Genomic DNA, 21,239 nt, shown 5'->3' on the forward strand with positions numbered 1-21,239 from the left:
TGGATCTGAAATAGTGTATAACTCTTTGCCCCTGAAAAGTGAAACAGCTATTAGCTTCCAATTCCTAGTTTATTTTTAGAAGTCAAAACTGATGATAATACAATAATGTGCAAAGATTCTGATTTCTGTATTTAAGTATTCCTTCTACCATCTGCCTTTTCTAAGCAAGTTCTGAAGTTTTATGTCTGATTGAAATTTTAGCACAAAACAGAAATCTCATTAACACAAACACATCTATTCTACAGAAAAAAATCCCAAGAAACTTAATCCCCATTGTGAAGTCTGCAACAGAGTGGCACCAGGATTCCAACCTCCCCAAGAATAACACAATCCCCTGTTGAAATCCATCTCTCTCTCAAAAGGCTGAGCAAGTTACAAGTACATAGACTACAAGTTTGGAAGGCAGCAAGAGACAAAAACAAGGCAAAATAAGAAAACAAATTTTATAGATCCAGTTTTACAGATAATGTGGTAATGCTAGTTCATACCAATGCTGAGAATATTCAAAACAGGAAAATCATCATGGTATCACTTATATTACTGATCTCAGTACATTTACATGTCTAAGGCAGACAGGAAGGGTGATACTCAGAAAAGCAGACATAGACTTTTACAAAGCATTCAAATTTTGTCCAAGAGCAGAACTGTCTACTTTACTGGCCTTCTGCTAACTTAGTATTTTATTACAGATGGGTTGTCTTTACACTGAACTATACTCTCAAAGAACACTTTTGACAGGCTGTACATCCTCCTGAGTAAATCTGAAAATACTGTCTGACCCTCATGTAGGAACTGGGATTACAGCAAATTTCTCATCCACTGTATTGCATGGACTTGACTATTTTACTACTGTGAGATACAATATGTGATTTCACATTTCAGCATTAAAGCAGGTATGTTTTCTCCTCAAAGTAAATGCTGTGTTACTTGTGCTTGTGTCAGACTAAAGGAAGACTTAGCCAGTTCTATCAGGCAGCAGATCTTTTAGTCTAGCAGGCTCCATGTGAAACAGCTTCCATCCAAAGGCTGCCTAATGATACTGGGATGACACACCTAAGTTACACATCAATTATTATCTCACAGACTACCATTGAAAGTTGACTGAAATCAACTCACTGAGGACAAGACCTCAGTTCAGTTAGCATTACATATAAAGAAGCAAGGTGTTACTTTTGCAGTGCTTGTGAGAAAGCACTTGAAGAGTTTACAGAAAAATTTATACTGAATTATATACTTTATAACTACATTGATGTGTGACAAAATGGTTGATCATGTAATCCGATTAAAACCTTTCTCTGTTTTTTCATTAGATGACAGAACAGCTAAAATACAAAATTAAACTGAGTAAGTACTGAATGTAGAGGCATAATTTTACAATTTAAATACATCAATCAAGTAAACTTTACATATTTCAGAAGAAGCTAATTATTTTCTTTTAGAAATGATATGATGAAGCATTAACGATACTTCTCCAAAAATGCTTTACAGCATCTAAGACACTGCTCGTAAACAGTTTCAAAGTCCTTTTCGCTCCCCTAGAAAAGAAAAGAGGAAAAAGACTTTAAGAAAAACAATAGTGGCTGAAGAGCAAATACAAATTGCAGACTGGTTTTTCTGCTGTCAGTAATGGCAAACAAGAGACATTAGGAAAAAATAAAAACTGTGCAAATACTTGGTGATAGCTTTGGCATATTTCTCTCTAATTTGAGCTCAAGTATTTCACAGACGAACTCTGTGACTTTGTATTCAACAGTTCTGCATGACTTTCCTTCATGTACTTCTTCCACTTACTCTTGAGTCTTTTAAGTCTTTTCCTTTTTTAGGTTCACACTAACCAGTCATGTTGAATTTCACAGTTTAATGAAGCACTGTGTGGAAACAAAATGTCCAAAACAAACCCCTTTTTGTTTTGAACCTGCTTCCCACTAATACCATTTGCTTACCACTATACCTTATTCTCTACTTCCTGGGTAATGGATAGCAATTTCTTATTCAGCTTTCCTCATGCTATCAAGATTTTATAGAACCCTCCTGCATCTTCACCCACTTTTGTTAACTAAACTGAAGAATGTTAGTCTAATTGTTTGCTTTTGGCTGGCATTATGCAGCTCTTTTGACCACCTGCGTCAATGGCTATATCTCTAACTTTCCTGATCATATCCTCTTTGTAACAAGGCTGATCAAACAGGGTTTCACCCAATATTGAAAATACAGGTGCACTGCATTATTTTAATTTAAATAAATGTTATAAGCATAGTAACATTTTCCTTTCCTATCCCAGTAATACATGGTTTTCTTAAGTCACAAAAAAAAACTTTACACTTCACTTTGTGTAACATCAGATTATGTATCACATGCCAACTGGGGGATCTGGGAAGATTATACTGCACACACACAATTTTTAATCAAGCCATCCAAAGAATTTCTTACACGTACATAGTATGGATCTTCAATGATAAGTTGTTTCTGTGGATCATAAGTTCCAAGTAGCTCAATTTTGGCCTTGCAGTCCTTAACTTGGTTGCTTTTCCTGTTCAAATCTCTGTAGAAGAGAAAATAAAATTTTTCCTTGAATTTTCCTTCAGAATTTTGGCATCAATGTTCATGACCATTTCTAGACAACACAGGAAAACAATGTCTCTGGACTCCATCAGTCCTGTGGACTTTATGCTGCTCCTTGTTCTTGTTTTTCTTGTTATGTGGTGTCTTTTTTAATTGAGTATGGAAGACATAAACTGAATTCAGAGCATAAATAAGCAGTCAGGCACTTTATCCATAGCTTAAAAAAAACTTTTTAACAGTTTTAACTTTTTAAGTTCATCAAGTTCATTCTCAAATCAATGATTGGTACTTTCACCTTTAGCTTGTACTGAACAAAAAACAATGAAAATTATCCAGGTATTTTTCCAGAAGTATGAGTAAGACTCTCCTGTCTGCTCAAAGCCACTGTTTTAGATTGCTATGCTCTAGCTCTTGTGAAATCCTACCACATCCAGTTAACAGAAAATGGTAAATCAGGGAGCTACACCTGTTTTCCTTTTGATATACTGTAGCATTTTACCAACTGTCACATCCTCTTCCTTCTACATTGCTTCTCATTGATAAAGCATTCTAATTCTGAGATGGCATTTTCTCTATTTGCTTAAAAATGGCCATTTCTTATCCCAAAAATGATCATCTGTTTGTTATCCATACTTAAAAGGGACCTCTCATCATCTTCAGATTAAAGGCAGCTCAGTACTATCATCTTCACAATGAACTCCCAAAACATACTTTCATAAATTATTTCAATATTACACATCTCCATTCCAAATCATCATTTTACTTACTCACCATTACAAAAGGCAAAGAAATCCCTTGTGAATACTTAGTCATAACCATATCAGCTTTAAGAAATTAAAATTATTAATTCTGATTAAGAAATTAATTTCAGCTAGGTTAGAAATAGCAGTGAGACCACAGTACTGGTTTTGCTTGAAGAAAAATCAGACATCCTCTATCAACCTATTGCTTGAATTTACAGATTTTTCAATAAATTCTCTAGCCTTCTTAATTATTATTAAAAAAATGTCAGACCATCTTCTTAAAGGTTTTCGGCATATCACTTAATGAAGAGGAGAGGGTCAGATGGCTCTGGTACTAAAGAAAAGACACATCCCAAATCTTCCTTTTCTGACAGGCATTCCATCAACACCTGGAATCAGCTTGCCCTCCTAGAGCTACAAATAAGCATTCCTAGGCAAAACAGTTGAACTCAGTGCAAGCTAAAGGCAAAACTTTAGCACAATATCCCTGTTATAGTTCTGATATTTCTTCTGCTCTAAAGATCATATCATATAAATTGTTAATTCAAATTTCTGTTTAAGAATTCAAGTGAAAATAGAAGGAAGCCTTGTCACATCATTGCCTGAGACACTGCAATCAAGCCAAGTGTTACATACCCTTCATTCATGAAGGCTGAGGAAGACAGCTTATTCAAGACATTCCAGAAAATTCAACAAAATCATACTTATTTCAATTAAGTGGTGCTGCTTCTAGAAGACTTTATGTGCTACTAATAGGGTCTTTATTTAGGTTTTGTTGTTGGTTCTGGTGGTTTGGTTTGGGACTTTGTAAAATAACTTGACAATAGCCCTTACGAGCACTTTGACACTTGTAGTTCATTAAATTCAGCTCCTTAACTCTCATTATATATGTAATTGAGTAGAAATTTTGCTAGTGACATCCTAAATGTTACACTAGGCAGCTACTTTACCAGATCTTTCTTAAGGACACTCAGCTAGAGCACAGCTAACAATAAAACAAGATTTCCCCAAGCTAACAACCTTGCTAATTTCAGAGTTCCCTTTTTCTATATAAAAAAGTAAAAAAAACCCCCCACATCATATTTAATCCTTCCAAGTTCCTAGTTTGTATTTTAATTGCCATGCAATTAGAAAAACTGATCACTTCAATCAAGACAGTAAGTACATCCTCATTCTTAATTATCCAGGCATCAGCTGTATATAGCACAAAGTAACTAAATTTCCATGCCCTTCATCCTTGAGTGGCACGTATCACACAAATAAACCATTGAGTTCTGGCTCAATAAACTTATTAGAAGTGAAGAATCTATCCATTAGCACATCATTCACATACATGCAAAAAAAAAAAAAAAAAAAACAAAGAAACCCCAACATAAGCTAAGCAGTAAAATGTGACATCTGTGTCCAAAGTGGCTTATGAGACATCACTACAAGTAATCCATATGAATTTGTTCCATTTCTTCATACATTACCTTAGATTGCTCTCATCCATACAAAGTATATGATCAAAGGTCTGGAAATCCTCTTTAGTAATCTAGAAGTAAAAGTAGGTGCTTTAGCCTACAAACTGCATTTGATTAATGAAAGGGGAGAAAAAAGTGTTTTCAATTTCTGTAGCTATGATTTATTTAAAAAAGACACAGGTGGAAAGTATAGAACTGCGCCTTTATACAATTTTACAATAACTTAAACATTTTAAATATATTTTACCATGATTATGTATCCATTTCTGCAAACCTTCCACAAAAACACAAACCCAAGTCAGCTATTTAACCAACCTTTTCTTTTTCCTTTTACATTCCATGCATCAACATACAATATTATTAAAAGCAACAATTCTAGTACTTTTCAACTACTAAAACTAAAGCAATTTCCAATTATGGGAACCATGCAATAAAATGGTTAAAAATAAAACACAAAAATTACTTTCTTGATAGGACAACAAAAATGTAGGTAACCTGGAATCAATTGCAATACTTCCAATCTAGAAATCTGCCACTGCACAAGAACATATAACAAGTGAAACTGAAAGCTGAAGTATGATGGCATGAGTTACAATCTCTTAAAAACAAATGCATCCACAGTATTTTAGACCATGTAAATTCACAAAATTTGTAGTATGATGTGAAAAATCTGGGATCTATTGTACATCTTCTTACCATCATATCATATGTTCTTTTTCTTTCTCGTAATTTATTGACTCCTAAACATGAGTATCAATTAAGTTCAGAGATCTGAGCTCAATTCATGTAGGCAAACACAGCAGATAAACCACTGACTTCAATACTAATGTCATCTTCTTGTTATAAGGATGGCTGGAGATGTTTGCCAGTTTTCATTTTATTTCAGTTCACATTTAAGCCTTAGTTTAGGGTAAAATCTTCCCAGACCATGGCCCCAGCGCTGGTATAAGACATCTGAACCAGGTGTCCATAATGAGGATGAAGAAATGGAATAAAATTTTTAATATTAGAGTTCACTTTAGGACTGTTTTTCATATATAGTCCTGTGTGAAGTATCATAACCAAGAAACTTGGGAAGGTTGCTCAGAACAGGTTTTCTGGCAGGCATCCCTACAAAGAAGTGAGTAAGCAAGGAAAACAGCCAAAAGGCAAAACACAGTATCCCATTAAGTCAGAGTTTGAACTTGTAAAAAATATTTATGTATTAAAAAAAAAGTTTAGATGGAAAAACAGCTACTTTTTTTTGTGCAAACAGCAAATAGATACTGATTAAGCTCCCATAACAGGGAGCAAGAAAATACAGAAATTATCATCAGAATAAAGCCATAAATGAAACAATAAACACAAAGAGAACTGAAGAGGAAAGGTCAGGAATGAACATGAAAAGAAAGGGTTAATGATGAAAACTAATGCAGACTTGTTTATTTTCACTGTAAAAATATTTGCTGTATTCATGCAGTGCCTCTGACCCATGAAAATATTTTTGCAGTGGAAATAGCTCTGTTTTCCTGGCAAATCTAATCAGGACTTCTACAAGCTGCTTCTGATTGCTCTACACAGCTGAATACTTGCCCCTGTGAAAATAAGAGGGCACTGATTTCTTTGTTGTATGGACAAATGGAAGAATAAACTAGGAACACTTGACAGTGTGGCAGTTATTACCCTATGACCAGCACTAATACAGTTGCAAATGCAGCCCTAAAACCAAGGTTACATTTGGCTCATGCTTTTAAGCCATAACACAGAGTCAGTTAAAAAAATAAAAAAGCTTTAATTGGGCAAACTCCAGTGAACTGAAGGTACTCCTCAAAACTACTAAAACTAGTACTTTGGGGGATGAAATTGAGAATGTAAAAATTTAGATACATTTTGAGAAGTGTACTGGAGAGTTCAAATAGGCAACTTTGTATGAAACTACACAGATAACAATAACTTTACATTTAAAAAATGCATATAACATTTATTAAATTATTGGTGAAACATTTCACTTTATTTACAGAAGGGAAATCTCATTTTCTGCCTGAAACCCACAGAGAGGTAGTAATCCTCAAATTTACCCAGTTGTGAAACAGTATTTAATACAACCTTCTTCTAATCTCAATTTCATATTTAAGGCAAATGCATGGTATGACTCATACCAAAATCAATTTTTGCCTCAGCGTGAATAAAAGTGAAAATTATTAAAAACTTTCTGGTTTGTGCATGAAGAATGAGAGCTTAGAGAATTTCATACAGCAACCTGCCATTAGCTAAAATGATAACAACTTTATTTTATATATAAATATATAATTTGGTTTTGTACTTCACTTTTAACTTAGAATATCACTGTACATGATGGCAAGACATGACCAATTTAATATTCTCTTTCACATAAAACATTCTTGTAGTACTGAATTTAAAAAAAAAGCTACAATCCATGATCATAATTATGTAAAAATTACATGAGAGAAGGTGCCTTTCACTGTGTGGGTAGCAATTTTCCAGAGGACTGAAGACTATAATTGTACAGTACTTTGAAGGCAACAGAAGATAAATCCCTACTCTCTATTTCTGCAGCTTCTGTTATTAAATCTTCCTTAATCTGTTCTGAAACAAGTGTCACACAAAATTCTATCCTTAGGTTTGTCTCTAAAAGCAAAGCAAATACACTTTCACTTGTACTAACCTGACCACTCTGAAAAGTCCTGTTCTACACTGTCAAGTACCTCTTTTTTCAGAAGTACCACAAGACCATATCAGGTCTGAGAATCAGCAGAGACCATCTGACAGAAGTTTAGGAAAATAAAAAACAAATTTGGAGCTATGTTGTTAACATCAATGCAAAATAAACAGTTATCTGCAGTTCAGGGATTTGAAGATTTTCTTTACAACAGAAACTATGTGTACTGGAATGATTTAGACAGGATGATTTTCATCCTGTTAAGTCTTTCATTTTATTGCCTCATTTTTTTAATTTTCTCTCCCTGTATATGTAACATTTTAAGATCTGCTGACTGAAAAATCTCTTTGTTTGCCAGAATGTATAAGCAAATGTCTTCATTAAAATGTTTTCATTCCTTCTCTACCAAAGGAAGATATAAAGATTTGCTTCAAGACAGAGGATCAACTTGTTTTGGGTCCTTTGTTTTAATTTACCTGCTCATAAACCACTCTAGGAATACCTAGAAGAACAGTTCTCAAGTTTCCAAGCTATCTTCTAGGAAGACCAATATGTCACACTACTGTTATGACTGAAACACTCACTGAATAATTTCAGTACCATTTAGCTTGTACATTGACAAATAAGGATGTTTGTAAGAAATGATGAAGAGTAAATCTGGATGTTGTAACAGGAAAAGATCACAACAGACTTTTGAAGTGATTATTCTAATAGTAAATTATTGAAAAATCTGAAATGGTGCTGTGCTTAATTCTGTTTTATATAAACAGAGATTAACATCAGGAGAGGTCAGCAGAGGGCAATTGACTAATTGAGAGAATTTATTTTTGGAAGTCAAAAATCTAAACATGTAGTCTTTGAAAAGTGAAAAAAGTAAATATGACCTCAGTGAGGTCCAGAAAAATTCTGAAGGGAACAGAAATGTAAGATAATAACAAGACTACTTGATCTTTTTGTCAATACAAAAACTAGTGGCGTAAACTCAAACTAAGTAAAGGTCAAGCCCTAAAGGAATTTCTCATATCCAGAGAGTAGTTAACTGAAGTAAATTATGTGCATTTGTATGAGTATCTGAATGATTTAAATAGATGCAGACACATTTACTTCCAATCTCTCTGGAATTCAGTATGGAAATAAATACATGTTCTTTTGTTAATGAAAACAGATACAAGTTCAGGTAAAACTTAGAGGATTTCACTAAATGGCAATCCTACCTTTGACTTAAGAATGCTTCAAGGGTATGTTTTCCTCTGAAGTTACCACCAACTGTGCTACTAATCTTGGGTTTGAGTGCTTTCATTCTAATTCAGCACTCCAGATATTTTTAAAAGATCTACATGCAAGTGCAGAAGCTTTTTGTGATGGATGAAGAGGTATTCTACTTCTTTTTGGACCTGCTAAATAAATATACAACTCCTTGCTGAAGGATGCATCACAGATTACAACAGTAAGTCCAGTTTTAAAAACCATTTTAAAATGCTCAGAATACTAAACATTTGGAGGCAGGAGTTTTCTACAACGCAGAAACTGGATCAATGCTTTCCAGTTATACTTCCAATGAACCTTAACAAAAAACTAATTAAGTTCAACTAGAAGAGTTAAGTCGCTCTGGAGTCCTTCAAAAAACTGCACGGAGTATTTATTTATTTATTACTTGATGCTTAACCATGCACTGCTCAAATGACTTCTATGATTGCAATGGTTAGGGCACAGGTATGAATAAGGAAGAAAATATACTCTCTTCTACCTGTCGTGCTTTATGTGCTGTCTCAATGCCATGATTTCTTAGACAGCTTAAAGCCCTTGAATCTGGGAAGCGCCCCACGTTCCAGTCTGAAACGGCAGCACTGTCTGTCCTCCACTGTAAGAACAGAACAAATACATAGACAGATTTAAAGAAAATTAAGGTACAGTACCTGCCTGGCAATATGACTCATGGGAATGCCATGCTTCTTCATGCAATTCTGTCCTCGATAGTCAGGAGGGCTTCCTATTTCATAGGTAGATGTCGCTGCACTGTCTATCCTCCACTACAGAAAAACAAATTCATATTTTTATGTTTCTTTCCTTACTGCTTATATTCTGACTGGCTATGAGACAGTTATTTCTTGGAACAGAAAGCAATAGCATACCTTATTTTCAAGCTTCTCATCAGTCACAAGTTTTCTGAAAACTGCTTCAGCTATTGGAGAGCGGCAGATGTTTCCTATGGAAACAAGAGATTCAAGTGAATTTTCAGACTTTTGAAAACAAAAACCAGTAGTTGTGTTGATTTTTCCACCCAGATCAGATTAAAGATTTTTATTTACTCAGAATGCAATTTATGTATAAGAGAACCCCGAGCCCTGCACCTGAGTTGGGGCAATCTCCAGTATCAGTACAGACTGTGGCAGGATGGGATTGAGAGGAGCACGGGGGAGGACTTGGGGACACTGGTGGGTGACAAGCTGGATATGAGCCAGCAGAGTGCACCTGCAGCCCAGAAAGCCAATCATATCCCTGGCTGTACCACAAGCAGCATGGCCAGCAGGTCGAAGGAGGGGATTCTGCCCCTCTACTCAGCTCTCATGAGACCCCACCTGGACTGATGCACCCAGTTCTGGGGCACTCAGCACTAGAAGGACATGGAGCTCTTGGAGTGGGTCCAAAGGAGGGCCACAAAGATGATCTGATGGCTGAGCACCTCTGAGTGAGAACTGAGGATGTGCAATCTGAAGAAAAGGACTGGGGAGATCAGATCTTACTGCAACCTTTCTATATATAAAGGAGGCTGCAGGGATAGAACCAGGGACAATGGTTTTAAAAAGAAGTTGAGAACAAGAATAACTTTTTTTTTTTTTTTTTTTTACAGTGAGGGTGGTGAGACATTGGAACAGGCTGCCTAAAGAAACTGCGTGCTCCATCCCTGGAAATGTTCAAGACCAGGCTGCATGGGGCTTTGAACAACCTGGTCTAGTGGAAGGCATCTCTGCTGCAAGACATGGCAACCAGATGAGATGACCTAGCTGATAGTCCCCTACCACCCAAATAATACCAGAATTCTGTACTATCCACTGGTCTGTTGAACAGGTCCAAAACACAGCCACCACCATTGTAAAAATGTAGTGAAATGGCTGAACAACATGTAGTAAAAATACTCTTGTTAACTGAATTCAAGTCACTACAGCTCAAACTGAGCCTTCATCAAGAGCAGCATCCAGAAACCAAGTCTAACCTCCAGAAATTGAATTCAAGTACACAAGCTCTGAAAACATCACGGGAAAAAGAAATTCTGAACTTTTTTTGCCCAAAATACAGAGGATTAGGAATAAAATCTAATACATGGCAAAGCTTAAATGCTGTCAACCAGCCAACAAACAGTCAAGATATTTATTCAAATACATATACAATCTTCCCTTCCAATGGCCTCCAATTGCCCTAGCCACTTGATCTGACCTTATTTTCAAAAAGAACCTATTTCAACAATGAATTACAGTTCCATTAAAAACTAAAAATAATGGATCTACAGTATATTTTTTCTGAAACTGTAACTACAACTGTAGCAATCTAGGGCAGAGCTCTTAAAAATGCATGCAGAAATTCATATTTGAAAAGAATTAAGTGTCTCAACAAAAAGAAAAAGCCTTTTCAACTATTACTTTAGTTCTTTCTACCTTTTCATCCTCAGAAATTTTCAGTAACTAGATGGGATATTCATAATATTTGATTTGTCATGCAGATTGCAGTAACTCATACACACAAATCTTCTGTTCCCATCAGACATAATGTGTAACTTTGCTCATCTCTGATTTTTGAGCAGATTAAGTAAAAATACCAGAAATGGCAAAACCCATCTCTGTACCCTTAATCACTCTCCTACTACTGATTAAATTGTTTCCAAATCTCAAACTATAAAAAGAAAAAAAAAAGCCAATGAACAAAGCTAAATTTTCACCAGCAAAAAGAAATTTTTACATGAGGCACTTCATCTCATTTTTAAACAAAACACCAAGGTAGATACTTCATTGCTAGAGAGAAACTGCTATGACCTGGGCATTTAGTAACTGCTGTCACACATCAACTAAAAAAATCACAAAGAGGGAAGTGAAGATCTGAAGCAACACAAATGGACTATCAAAGATTTAGAGAACATCAAATCAACTAAATGGCAAAAGGAACAGGCTAACCACTGAAAAACTGACCTTGCCAAAACATTAAGTGAGTTCTGATGTCATCAGATCTTCCAGGAGAAAACATACTAATTCCATTGTTTGAATTAGTTTATTTCACACACAGAAATGAAATCAGTCTTGGAAGAAAAATAAAACAGGAAAATTTTGGGGCTCCCTATGCGGTTAAGTGAGAAAATAAGTTCATACTATTAATTAAGTAAATGCTTAAAATACAGTAATAAAGTAAAAAATAATCTCAGTTTTTGAGTGAGTTAAAACAGTACAATTTCAAAACATGGTAACATACAGCACAAGGCAGAAAATAACCTTCATATCAATGAACTCCATTCTTTGATATTGCAAGCCTGTACAGCATCACTCCTCTTACAAACACATCAAGCTCCATTTTAAAAAGCATCATCTATCTTAAAAGGCTATTCCAGATACTAATTTCCTGTGGTAGCATAAGACCTTCCAGTTTCAACTTAGTATTTATTCCTGGAAGTCTCTGCTCATCTGATCTTGGTTAACATCAGTCTGTCTTTCCTTCAACAGATACAGAACCCTTGCCAAGCTGTGCTAAACTAAACAAACCAAACTCTCAATCTCTTCATGAAATTAACTGACCTTATCTAATCACTCCAGTTAAGTCAAATCTGCACTTCTAATTTAAATTTACTTTTCTTGAATACTGACAAACAAAACAACAGATTACAGTACAGGAAAAGTTTGTTCACATTTGTTTTTTAAATTAAAAAAAAGTCTGTAATAGGTACATAGTGTTTTTGAAAACAACCTGAGAACTTCTACAATCACCTTTGACTCATTCATGAGTATCAAATTTATGATTATAGCCTCCTACTCCAAATTTGTCCATTCCCTCTCTTTCTTTGTAACTTCAAATAGGTGACCTTTAAGCCTTTTCTCTAAACTATTACATTCTGCTCCCATCACACCAGCTGTGGAGGCCATCCATTTCCTTCAGAACAAAATTTTTTCTCTATATAATGATCCCACACAATTGGGCATGAATGGTAACCTTCATTACCACACTTAACATATCAGTAAAAAACAATGATTAATATTCTGGGACCTAGTAATTCATTAACTAGCTCCCAAAATTTCAAAATGGTAGTTTTGAAATAAATCCCTCATGGCTTTTTCTTGTTTAGCCTTCTGCTCACATGGACTGAACTTGTTCCAAATTTTCACTCTTCTACAGCTTGCTCACTTCTTAAAATAAATGCCATAAATATAATCTTTAATGATAACATATAAAATGCCATAATGAACAGTACCATGATCACCCTTGATTAAACATATTAACTACCACTTCCAGCAGTACCTAGAAACTTCAGCTGGATCATTTTTGAAACCAACACTTAACCCAGTTTGTGACTTAAAAATTCACGTCTTCCCTGATGACACACTCCAGATATTAGCAGAGGTATTAACACTGTTAGGGAACTTCAAGCAGCATTTAAACCTATTTTTGGGAACACAGACAGAATCACAGAACTGACTTAAAAGAAGCTCTTTTCCCCACATACTCTGCAATATTATTTTAATCTTAAACAAATTTACCCATGCTACTCCTTGCAACTGTTATCACTCATCTCAAGACTGATGTAAAGCTCTATCTTATCCCACTAACATATGCAAAATTAATTCTTGTTTTCCAACCACTTTCCTCACTAATTTCTATCTATTTCAGATGCAGCTGTACATCCCACATTGGTCTTTCCAGGCTGTGCATCCTCACAGATGTACAGTATTTCCTAAGTTACGGAATGACATTCTCCATTAGGAGAATGGAGAAATTTCACAAAAAATCATAGGGCAATTAAATTCCTCCTTGGACATGAACCATTCTTCTCCTTAAATGTTACCTACACATTATCTTCACTACCTATCCTCCTCTAGTGTTCCCTTGCTTATTGTATTTCCAACTGATCTGATCATGCTGGCTTTATGCAGAAGGCAGCAGTAAAATCTCCATCTTCTCCCTTCATTTTTTTGCATATCAAGTTCTTTAAGCTGTAGTGACATTTTCAATCACAGAAAACCAGTGCCCAAGGTAGCTAGAGTCCACCTACTGAAATTAATCCTACAAACATCTCCAAATACAATGATTTAAGGACAAGAGATTTCAATCACAGAATCAGTACTGGAACTATCTGTCAATCACTTTTAGGAAGTCATGTTTTCACAATCTTTTCTAAGCACAAGGCTTCCAGAGACAGTGACCTAAGCCAACACCCAATTTTTTCAGTTCTTACTCCTGTCTCTGCACTAATCTTTGATCCACTCCCAGACAGAAATGGAAGCTCTGCTTCTGCTGGGAGGAGAGAGAACTTGAATCCATTTAATGCTCAGTTCCATTGCCTATTTCTGAGTATGTTGATCCAATCACTTAATTTCTAATGTGGTTTTGTATCTTAATTATTCCTTATTCAGCTCCCTACTTCTTTCAGAGCTTCCCCAAATGCAAACAAATGGTTTTCTCTTGTTCCTTTCTTTTGCTGTCTGCTGTTAGTAACAAAGGTTTTATTACTTTTCATCCTCTCACATGCAAAAACCTGATTTTTATTCTACTTATGCTTCCATGAATGGTCACTTAACCAAAGTGACTGGAAGAATGCTTCCCATCATTTGCACCACTCATCAGGTCCCCTTCACAAGTGTTTAAAACTGACTGCTCACTTTATTATGTTCTGTAGTCAAATTCCTGTCAGAACTTCATCACAAGTCCTAGTTCTTTCCATCTTGTCACACTCAGCATTCAATTACTTTTGTGAGGAACCATTCAAGGCACAGATTTCAGTTCAGATTCCCTGGTTTCTGCATTCATGTGCATGTATGTGTGTGTGTGTCTCTAAAAACTTTACTTGCAGAGAGAATATTTATCCTGAATTATTCAACTGCTGCTTTTCTAATTAACCTAAAGAGTCATCAGGAAAACACAAGTTTTCAACACATAAGCACCGAGTTATAACAATCAGACTCCTAGCACATTTTAAGTACAGACCCTGTTTTTCAATTCCAGGATTACTTTTACAACCATGCTTTCAACTTTTGAACACTTCTCCATCATTATGAAACACAGATTGAATAAGACACTGTATTCTTACAGCTGTATTACAAATACCACATAGAAGAAAGGTCATTTTCCTTACATTTGTCTAACATTCTCGTTGTTTAAAAAGACATTTCTTTTTGTCAACCTGCAAAGAATCTTCATTACAGCAACTGTTTTTCATGACTTCTTCAATGTCTTACCCAACCTACTGCTTTTCCATTCTGCAGCTATAAACAGCATTTTGTCCCATGCAACCTAGTATTTGGCTGAATCTAAAGGCACACAATGAATTGACACCTGAACCAGGAAACTCAAATCTCTCTGTGACTGTCATCCAATGTCCTCATAGCCACTAAGTTAGCTGCCATTTCAAAAATGATTTGATGCAGTCTAGATGCCCAGGGACAACAGTCATATCCAGTGATTCACAACAAGCATTAATCATCTGAAGATGTAACCAAACCCACTTTGCTCAACAGTACACCCATCTTACAACTGCTCCTCCATGTCTGGAGGAGACCAGAAAGGCAGTGCCTGGTCTAAGATGCCCACTCAGCTTGTTGTGTCATAGTGGAGAAATCATCAGAAAGAGGCAGACTTATATAACACAGCATCATATTAAGCCCATTTCTGGAGCTCAACTATCAATTACATGAGCTATGTAAGTGTAAAATGAGCAAACTGCATCTTGATTCACCTCCACTTTTAATTCTTTCTTTGCTTAAATGAAAAAAATATCTTCTGGTGCCTTTTCATATGCTGTAATTACATATGTTGCTGGGTATTTCAATTATTTCTCAGTGATGAGGAACCCTTATCATTAATGTAGTTATGCACATTAACTAGATTGTATTTTGTTGTGTAATGATATCTGCTTATTTCATTACAAACAAAGAATACATATTTATATAATAGGTTTCTTTCAAAACATTGTAGATAGAAAATGTAGTTTTTCATGAAGAAGTAACCTTTCTGGAATCCACTCTCACTAGATGTGGCAAACTTTAGAAGTAATGTACTGCATTAACCAACACTACAGTTAAATGCAGTTCTAGAAATCTGTTTACTACTCTTTTCAGCAATAATCTCAGCTATTATTCCTAGTAAAATTGTAGAGGAAAAAGTATCACTCTTGAAAAATAACCACAAAAATTAAGCAATCTTAAAGCAGGAACAAGAAACAAGTTGCCTACAAAATTTAACTGAGAAGAGTGTATTTCACTGGAAAAAAAAAAAGAAGTGCTTATCAGCTTATCATGTCAATTAGCCTTTCACACTGCATATCACTAAGGTTTTTTTTCATAACCCAATAACACAGAAGAGGAAACGTCCAAGCTATTTACAATATTTGATAAAGACAATGCATCCTATTAACGTTGGTACTGATTGGTACTTGTGCACCCTTTCCTCAGGCCTAATAATTAATAAATTTAAACTATTATGTTACACTAAGAAGAGCTCCTGAATTGGAACCTTGTTACAGTGCAAATCACCACTGTGGGTTTACACAGCCACACGTATGAACTGTTTCACAAAATCATAGATTAGTTTAGTTTGGAAAAGACCCTGAAGATCACATGTGACTGTTAACCCAGCACTGCCAAGTCACCCAACAACTCATGTCCTTAAGCACCATGTCTATGTGTCTCTTAAATACCCACGCAGCCTCAACTATTGCCCTGGGCAGCCCCTTCCAATGCCTGACAACTCCGTTGTGATGAGATTTTTCCTAATACCCAATTTAAACCTTCCCTGGTACAACTCAGGGCCATTTCCTCTCCTCTTGTCTCTGTTAGTAGAGAGTGGTAAGGTCTCTCCTAAACCTACTTCTCTCAAGACTAACCAACTCCAGCTCCCATAGCTGCCCTTCAAGACTTGTGCTCCAGACCCTTCACCAGCTTTGCTCTCTCCTCTGGACACACTCCAGCGCTTCAATGTCTTTCTTGACTGAAGGGCTCAGAACTGGACACAGCACTTGAGATGCAGCCTCACCAATGCCGAGTCTAGGGGGACAATCCCTGCCCTGCTCCTGCTGGCCACACTACTGCTGATTTGGGCCAGGATGTCTTTGGCCTTCTTGGCCACCTGGGCACACACTGGCTCATGTTCAGCTGCTGTGAACCAGCACCCCCAGCTCCTTTTCCACAGGGCAGCTCTCCAGACACTCTGCCCCCAGCCTGCAGCACTGCAGGGTGATCCAGGAGCAGGACCAGCACTCAGTCTGGTTGAACTTGTATTGTTGGATTTGACCCAGCCTGTAAAGCTCACTCTGAAGAGCCTTTCTACTCTCCAGCAGATCAACACACTCACCCAACCTGGTGTTGTGTGTGAACTGACTACAGCAGCCCTCAATCTCCTTGTCCAGAGTACTGATTAAGATATTAAACAGGATGGATCCCAACACTGAGCCCTGGGGAGCCACTACTCATGACCAGCTGCCAGCTGGGTGTAAATCCATTCACCACTACTTTGGGCCCACACATCCAGTGTTTTACCCAGGAAACAGCGCACCCATCCAAGCCCTAAGTAGCCAGTTTTTCCAGGAGAATGCTGAAATGGTGTTAAAGGTTATAGTCAAGTCCAGGTAGACAACCTGCCTCTTTTTCTCATCCACAAGGCAGGTCACCTGGTCATAGAAGATCAGGTTGTTCAAGCCTTTCCTAAACCCATCCTGGTTGGGCCAGATGCCCTGGTTGTCCTGTGCCACATGATGGCACTCATGATCATCTGCTCTGTGACCTTCCCTGGCACCAACATCAGGCTGGCAGGCCTGCAGTTCCCCAGCTCATTCTCTCAAACCTTCTTGTAGATGACTGTCACATTTGCCAACCTCCAGTCAACCACAACCTCCCCAGCTGACCAGGACTGATGGTAAATGATTGAAAGTGGCTCAGAGAGCACTTCCAGCAGCTCCCTCAGTGCAGGAAACATGGCTGGAAAGAAGCCTGGCAGAAAAGGCCTGGAGGTGCTGATTGACACCCAGCTGACAGCACAGTGCCCATGGGGCCAAGCAGGCCAGTGACATCCTGGCCTGTATCAGCAATATGTGGCCAGCAGGACCAGAGACTGACCAGTGATTGTCCCCCTGTACTCAGTACACACCTCAAACCTTACCTTCAGCTCTGGCCCCTCACTACAGGACACTGAGGTGCTGCAGTGAGTCCAGAGAAGGGCACCAAGGCTGGTGAAGGGTCTGGAACACAAGTCCTGTGAGAAGCAGCTGAGGGAGCTGGGGCTGTTTAGGCTGGAGGAAAGGAGGCTCAGGGAGACCTTACTGCCCTCTACAATACCTGAAAGGAAGACTGGAGACAGGTAGGAGTTGGTCTGTTCCCAGGCCACCCGTGATAAAGAAGAGGAAACAGACTCAAGCCGCACCAGGGGAGGTTCAGGTTGGACAGCAGGAGGAAATTTTTCACTGAAAGGGGGGTAAAGAATTGAAAGGAGCTGCCCAGCAGGGTGAGGGAGTCCCTGAAGTGCTCAAGAACCAACTGGATGTGGCACTTAGTGCTTTGGTTTAGTTGACAGAATGGGGTTTGGTCAAAGGTTGGACCTGATGACCTTGGAAGTCTTTTCCAAGCTTAGTGAATCTGTGATTCTATTCTGTGAATCTGTGATACCACTCCCCATCCCTGCTTCCAGCTCAGGGAGCTGGTACACAGACACTAACTGGGCTGAGTGTTCAAGACTGAGGCAAAGAAGGCATTGAACACCTCAGCCCTTTCCTCATCCTCTGTCGCTGTTTCCTCCTGCATCCAATAGAGATGGAGATTCTACCTAGCCCTCCTTTTGCTGCTGATGTATTTATAGAAACATTTTCTTTTGTCTTTTATGGCAGTAAACACTTTAAGTTCTAGCTGGGTTTTGGACCTTCTAATTTTTCTCCCTGCATAACTTCACGACATCCTTTAGTCCTCCTGAGTTGCTTGTCCCTTCTTCCAAAGCTCTTTGCTTCCTTCAGTTCCAGCCAGAACTCCGTGTTTAGCCAGACCAGTCTCCTTCCCCACTGGCTCACCCTTCAGCACACAGGGATGGTGATTACCACTGTCCTTAGAACATCATGTTTGGGAAGGAGGATTCCTATTAATTAAGATTTTTTTATACAAAAACATCTGTATAGACCACTAGCTTCTATACACACACCAACTGATAATCCCTCACTAAAGGATGTTTTCTCTGGATTATTATTAGGGGTTCATTTTACTCAAAGGTAAACATCAGAACATATTTCAGAAAACTAAACTCTTATTTTGCTATTCAGCTAATCTGCACGTCTCCTATTACAACAACAAACAAAGCAGATAGCGAAAAGCCCAAACATTAACTAAAGGTTTTGCAACAAACCTGGCAAGCGGCCAGGGGTGCACAGCACAGAGGTAAGATTATATGGGCTAGGAAACAGATCATGTTAACATTCCTCCTAGAGCAGAGAGCCATCCAGCTTGGGATGCCCTGAAGAAAGCAGAAGTTTAGAGAAGGCATGTACAAAATGGGGGATGGCTCTGTAATCTGTGTAGTCAGGTTAGCTATTTGCTGGTTGTGAATATCTTGTTTACCAGTAATTAATTGTCCTAAACTCCAGAAAAGCATTCAGGTGATTTCTGATCCCATCTACACTTCTGTTTCCTGGGACTTTGCATAATAAGATTTACAACTTAACCATACAAAATATCAGTAAACAAAAGTTTCCGCCTTCTTCATTTTGGTAGCCTTTCAAAAAAAGTCTTATTCTTTTCACTCATTCTCATACCAGATCAAGAACTTCATTGTTAGATCATAACAGATCAGCTTCCACCAAGATCTTTTTTTTTAACTTAAAGTCCTATCCTTCTTTCCCTGTTTTTACAGCAGCTCTTACATGAACTTCAGTGGTTCTTGTTGTGGTTTTCTCTCCCTTTCCCACATCAGGTGCTCCCAGCAGCAGGCCTAGGGGCAGGTTCCCCGTTCCCATGCCGCTGTTCTCGAAGCCAAGTGCTGCAGAACCCATCTCAGGAAGCAGTTCGAAGCCACCTCTCCGTGCTGCCCCAAGCAGCAGCCTTAGGTCAGAGCTGGTTTACGCTTATTTAGGTGTTGTGCTTTCCCACACACAAGCTTCGCGTTTGTCAACACTGCAATTCACTTCTTTTAAGACTTCTTACTGACCTCTCAGAATCACAGAACTATGAGGGTTGGAAGGAACCTGTGGGCATTATCTGGTGCAGTGTCCCTGTCGAGACAGGGTGGTCTGGAGCAGGTCACACAGGAACGCGTCCAGGGGCGCTTGGAACGTCTCCAGAGACGGAGACTCCACGAGCCCCGGGCCACCTGTTCGAGTGCTCCGCCGCCCTCAGCGCTCAGTCCTTCCTCGTGGTTCCTATCACAGAAAGGGCGCGGGTGTGTTCCGCCTTCTCTCTCCCTTCCCGGCGACTACTCCGGCCCTCCCGACCCCGCAAACCCGGGGCACCGTCCGACGGCGGGGGCCGCACTTCCCCCGGCCGCGGCCCTCGCCCCACCGCGCTCCCTCCCCACGCCGCGGGTGCCCCGGGCCGAGGGGCGGCGGGCGCGGAGCGGGAGCGGCCGTCCCTGCCCCGCTCACCCAGGCACACGAACAGCACCGACTTCGACTCCCCCGCCGCCATCTTCGCTCAGAGGACCTCGCGGCTGTCGCGCCGCCCGCGCCTCGCTTTACGGCACCGGCAGTTATAGGCGGCTATGGGACTTGCCTGTTTTGGGGGGGAAAAAAGCAGCGAAGTATGGAACGTGCCCGGGACACCGGGAAGGGAGGGACGGGACCGGACCGGGCAGTGCCGCTGCCGCCGAGGAGCCGCTGCCGGGACAGGGAGCGGGCACTCCGCAATCGCCCCTGCCCCGCCCGCCTCACCTGCGGCAGGTGCGCGGCTCGGCGGGGCCGCCTCGGCGCCGCCCAGTGAGGCTGCGGCGGCAGCGGCGGCAGGAGGAGAGGGAGCGGGGGAGCCCCGGCCCGGGCAGGAGTGAGTATCCCGCGGGGCAGGAGTGAGGATCCCGCGGGCCCGGTGGGCTCCTCAGGAGGGCAGGAGTGATGAGGATCCCGGGGGGCTCCTCAGCGGAGCGGCCGCGGCGGGCACGGGGCCGCAGCCGCGGGCGGAGCGAACGCGCTCGGACAGCGCGGGCAGGGCTGCGCTGCAACAGCGCGGCCCCTTCTCGCCCGGGGTCGCAGCATGTGCTGCGTCCTCCACCTAAACATCTAAGAAGCGTCGAATGCGGCTTTGGCCTCGGCCGGCTGCTGGTGAAATTGAGCGCAGGGGCGCTTCGCTTTCCAGGGCAGCTCGAGTGTCTGGTTTAAGTTTGTTTTATTTAGTTGTATTTCGTATCTATGTATAATATAGACAGGTTATATATACCTACTATGTAACTTATATTGTAAGATACATATGCACACATATTTTATTTATATTCTTTTACTATGTACTTTTTTAAACTTTTGTACGTATTTATTTTTATTTTTTTCTGCTGGGCTATCTTGTACGCTGGATCTGTGTACCTGGCTGGGTTTTGTAACACCAGCAGACGCAGCCCCACCACGGCAGGGTGTGGCCAGGACTGGATTCCTCCGCTGCTTTTTAAAGA

The 21,239-nt window shown here is 39.5% G+C and overlaps 2 protein-coding genes across 4 annotated transcripts in view; one reads left to right on the forward strand and one right to left on the reverse strand.

The window, feature by feature from the left end:
• Positions 1-429: 429 nt before the first annotated feature.
• Positions 430-20,301, reverse strand: ACP1 (acid phosphatase 1). 2 transcript variants are annotated; one of them, XM_054279936.1, is made up of 6 exons: positions 20,230-20,301; positions 9,560-9,633; positions 9,175-9,288; positions 4,778-4,839; positions 2,437-2,542; positions 430-1,535 (listed from the first exon to the last, which is right to left on the reverse strand). In XM_054279936.1, the coding sequence occupies exons 1-6, from the start codon at positions 20,270-20,272 to the stop codon at positions 1,458-1,460; spliced, it is 477 nt and encodes a 158-aa protein (XP_054135911.1). In that variant the 5' UTR covers positions 20,273-20,301; the 3' UTR covers positions 430-1,457. The 2 variants fall into 2 exon arrangements, with proteins under 2 accessions (XP_054135911.1, XP_054135910.1); XM_054279935.1 differs by lacking the exon at positions 9,175-9,288 and adding an exon at positions 9,344-9,457.
• A 271-nt stretch (positions 20,302-20,572) lies between these two features.
• The window catches only part of SH3YL1 (SH3 and SYLF domain containing 1), a 45,179-nt gene continuing 44,512 nt past the window's right edge, over positions 20,573-21,239 (forward strand). For both annotated transcript variants that reach the window (XM_054279930.1, XM_054279933.1), the window contains exon 1: positions 20,573-20,623. In XM_054279930.1, coding sequence (XP_054135905.1) covers position 20,623 — 1 coding nt within the window. In that variant the 5' untranslated portion in view covers positions 20,573-20,622. The remainder of the gene's footprint in view (positions 20,624-21,239) is intronic.

The sequence above is a fragment of the Melozone crissalis genome, unplaced genomic scaffold (genome assembly GCF_028551555.1).
Source record: "Melozone crissalis strain CALT ecotype California unplaced genomic scaffold, PUWL_Pcris_2 ptg000027l_1, whole genome shotgun sequence".
Classification (NCBI taxonomy): domain Eukaryota; kingdom Metazoa; phylum Chordata; class Aves; order Passeriformes; family Passerellidae; genus Melozone; species Melozone crissalis.

Bases quoted from the DNA above. Each gene is read 5' to 3' on its own strand.
- ACP1 (XM_054279936.1), bottom strand. From the start codon at position 20,272: ATGGCGGCGGGGGAGTCGAAGTCGGTGCTGTTCGTGTGCCTGG. The intron at 9,289-9,559 runs GTATGCTATTGC...CTGTTCTTACAG, and splicing joins ATGAGAAGCTTGAAAATAAG to TGGAGGACAGACAGTGCTGC. The intron at 2,543-4,777 runs GTAATGTATGAA...TCTCTTCTACAG, and splicing joins ATGGATGAGAGCAATCTAAG to AGATTTGAACAGGAAAAGCA.